The sequence below is a fragment of the Clupea harengus genome, chromosome 24 (genome assembly GCF_900700415.2).
Source record: "Clupea harengus chromosome 24, Ch_v2.0.2, whole genome shotgun sequence".
Classification (NCBI taxonomy): Eukaryota; Metazoa; Chordata; class Actinopteri; order Clupeiformes; family Clupeidae; genus Clupea; species Clupea harengus.
In genome coordinates this window covers 19,717,919-19,721,017 of record NC_045175.1, presented here as the reverse complement: position 1 = coordinate 19,721,017, position 3,099 = coordinate 19,717,919, and the positions used below count along the sequence as shown (strand labels likewise).

The following is a 3,099-nucleotide window of genomic DNA, read 5'->3' as shown; positions in this document are numbered from 1 at the left end:
AGACGTTCGGTTGCCATGGCACTGGGGGTAGCTTGCGCTCGAGAGGCTATAACGTCAAAATAAACATGGAAGGTGAAATGAATATGCTGCTCTGTCTCTACAATTTATTTACTTTAGTTAGTGTACTTCGAGTACAAGTACTTTTCCTGAATAGATACGCGTTAATCCTACGCAGAAGGCGAGCACTGTACTTGGTGTGTTTGAACGATGGGTGGAAATACGGTTTAAACCATACATGGAGCGGTAAGGGTAAGACCTGGCCGAACAGATAGCTGGTGGGACATTTTTGTATATGCCTATATTAAATGATTTATCAATTATAAACATTTAAACAAAAAACATTTCTGATGTTCCTATTTTTCAAATTTCTCGCACGCACATAGTTTTCATTTAGCAGCTGATATGTCATGCTAAAACACCTCTTGTTTCATTAATAATACATAATTAGGCGCACTTTACGCATCTCCTCCCATCTCTTTGCGACGAACACCCACTTTCCCTTATACCCTCCCAGCAGCGGTAATCTGCGCTTTTACTCAAGTGCGGCGCCTTTGGAAATACGGTTTTATGTCTTTACCCGCAGAAATTACGCCTGAAATGGGCGCAATCCTGTTAGTAAATGAGGCCCTAAAAGAGGTCCTAGAGGGGCGGTTAGTTCCTGCAGTGGAAAAGCACCTAAACTTCACCATTTTGACAGAGAGTTTGCAGAAGTTGAATGGCTGCAGACATTACAGCCTGATAAGTCAACGTACACGTTAGAAACACGCGTCACATCACGTTGTGTCGGAACATTACGTCCAAGCTACATCCCATTGTTGCATCACAATGCATCGCATTATTGCATGGATAATTTATTTTAGACTGTGACGGAGTGCCGTCCCTATGGATGAGTATGAGCTCTGACTTAGCCTGGCTCTTTGGCATTGTGGTCAGGGTGCAGGTTTGGTATCCCATAGTCCTGGGTTCAAGCCCAGGTGGGGTGATTGCTATCTCCCCTCGCTACACAGACACACACACAGTACTAATTGCTAGATGCTAGTGGCTATGACCCATAGGAATGGATCTAGTCCAGATGTCGTCTATGGTCGTTTGAATATCAGAATATTGTCACCTTATTTCACATTGCATCTTTGGCTCTTTATCCCATAGTGCAAATAAGAGAGAGGGCGTGTTCAAGCATGGATGATGGCGACCCAAGATGGCAAGCCAAGCTAGTGACCCAAACCCCCCCCCCCCCCCCTCCTCTTAAATAATGTACAGATTTGCACATTGTGAACTTTTTCAACTGCATTGCAGTGTCTAGGGTTTCCGTGCAACCATTGGCAACCACCTTAACTACCATAGCACAACCCTATCAACGCTCGAGCAACCACCCTAGCAACAACCTAAATGAAAAAAACAAAAAAAAACATGGCATGACTTTCTCTCCTCAGGTGATTCGCTGAAAAACCACAATGGAATGAAGTTCACCACCTACGACAAAGATAAGGACACCTGGGAGAAGAACTGCGCCAGTCACTTCATGGGTGGCTTCTGGTACCTTAACTGCCATGATGCCAACCCCAACGGGCTCTACGTACCAGACTCAGGCTCTCCGCACGGGCCTGTGTATGTCAGCTGGGACACTTGGAAAGGAAACACGTACTCACTTAAGACAATGACAATGAAGATGAGGCCGCTCTCACAGTGTAGCAGTTAGATGTCTCTTTGTGTGTGTGTGTGTGTGTGTGTGTGTGTGTGTGTGTGTGTGTGTGAGTGTGTCTATTTGTGTGTGTGTCTGTTTGTTTGTGTGTGTGAGTGTGTCTATTTGTGTGTGTGTGTGTGTGTGTATCTGTTTGTGTGTGTGTGTCTGTTTGTTTGTGTGTGTGAGTGTGTCTATTTGTGTGTGTGTGTGTGTGTGTGTGTGTGTGTGTGTGTGTTTGTGTTTGTCTTTAGTTGCTTTCTCAATCATATGTCCAAAAGTATAACAGTGTACATGAGTTGACCAAATTTCCAATAAAGTTACGCTCACCAAAATCACCAACTCCGCACTGAACTCTCAGAGCAGGGAAGGGTTAGACTGCAATCAAAATGGAGGCTTAGTGTGGGCACATGCAGTTGTATGTATAAAATGTGGGACAAATCACTTCATGACATTTTTTAGTTTTTTTGTAAAAAATTTTAGGTGAAAAAGAGATAAATACAACCCCTACAACTTTAGAGAAATAAAAAAATTAAACAGTTATTGCAGTTATTGGGCCCAGGGTTGCCCAAACCTTTGCACACAACTCTACGTGTGTGTGTGTGTGTGTGAGTGGTGGGAGTGTGTGTGTATGTGTGTGTGTGTGTGTGTGAGTGGTTGGAGTGTGTGTGGGAGTTTGTTTGTGTGTATGTGTGAGGTGAGTGGAGTGTGTGTGTGTGTGTGTGGAGTGTGTGTGTGAGTAGAGGGAGTGTGTGAGTGGAGTGTGTGTGTGGAGGGAGTGTGTGTGTGAGTGTGTGTGTGGAGGGGGTGTGTGAGTGGAGTGTGTGAGTGGAGTGTGTGTGTGGAGTGTGAGTGTGTGTGTGGAGGGGGTGTGTGAGTGGAGTGTGTGTGTGAAGGGAGTGTGTGTCTGGAGGGAGTGTGTGGAGGGGGTGTGTGAGTGGAGTGTGTGAGTGGAGTGTGTGTGTGGAGTGTGAGTGTGTGTGTGGAGGGGGTGTGTGAGTGGAGTGTGTGTGTGAAGGGAGTGTGTGTGTGGAGTGTGTGTCTGGAGGGAGTGTGTGAGTGGAGTGTGTGTGTGGAGGGAGTGTGTGTGTGAGTGGAAGGAGTGTGTTTGTGTGTGGAGGGAGTGTGTGTGTGGAGGGAGTGTGTGAGTGGAGTGTGTGTGTGAAGGGAGTGTGTGTGTGGAGTGTGTGTCTGGAGGGAGTGTGTATGTGTGTGTGTGTGTGTGAGTGGTTGGAGTGTGTGTGGGAGTTTGTTTGTGTGTATGTGTGAGGTGAGTGGAGTGTGTGTGTGTGTGTGTGGAGTGTGTGTGTGAGTAGAGGGAGTGTGTGAGTGGAGTGTGTGTGTGGAGGGAGTGTGTGTGTGAGTGTGTGTGTGGAGGGGGTGTGTGAGTGGAGTGTGTGAGTGGAGTGTGTGTGTGG

At 46.5% G+C, this 3,099-nt stretch overlaps 1 protein-coding gene across 1 annotated transcript in view; it reads left to right on the top strand.

Moving 5' to 3' along the window:
* The window catches only part of LOC122128740 (microfibril-associated glycoprotein 4-like), a 7,625-nt gene extending 5,878 nt beyond the window's left edge, over positions 1 to 1,747 (top strand). Inside the window, exon 5 of the mRNA XM_042703464.1 lies at positions 1,434 to 1,747. Within this exon, the coding sequence (XP_042559398.1) occupies positions 1,434 to 1,699 (266 nt within the window). The 3' untranslated portion in view covers positions 1,700 to 1,747. The remainder of the gene's footprint in view (positions 1 to 1,433) is intronic.
* The last annotated feature ends 1,352 nt before the right edge of the window (positions 1,748 to 3,099 follow it).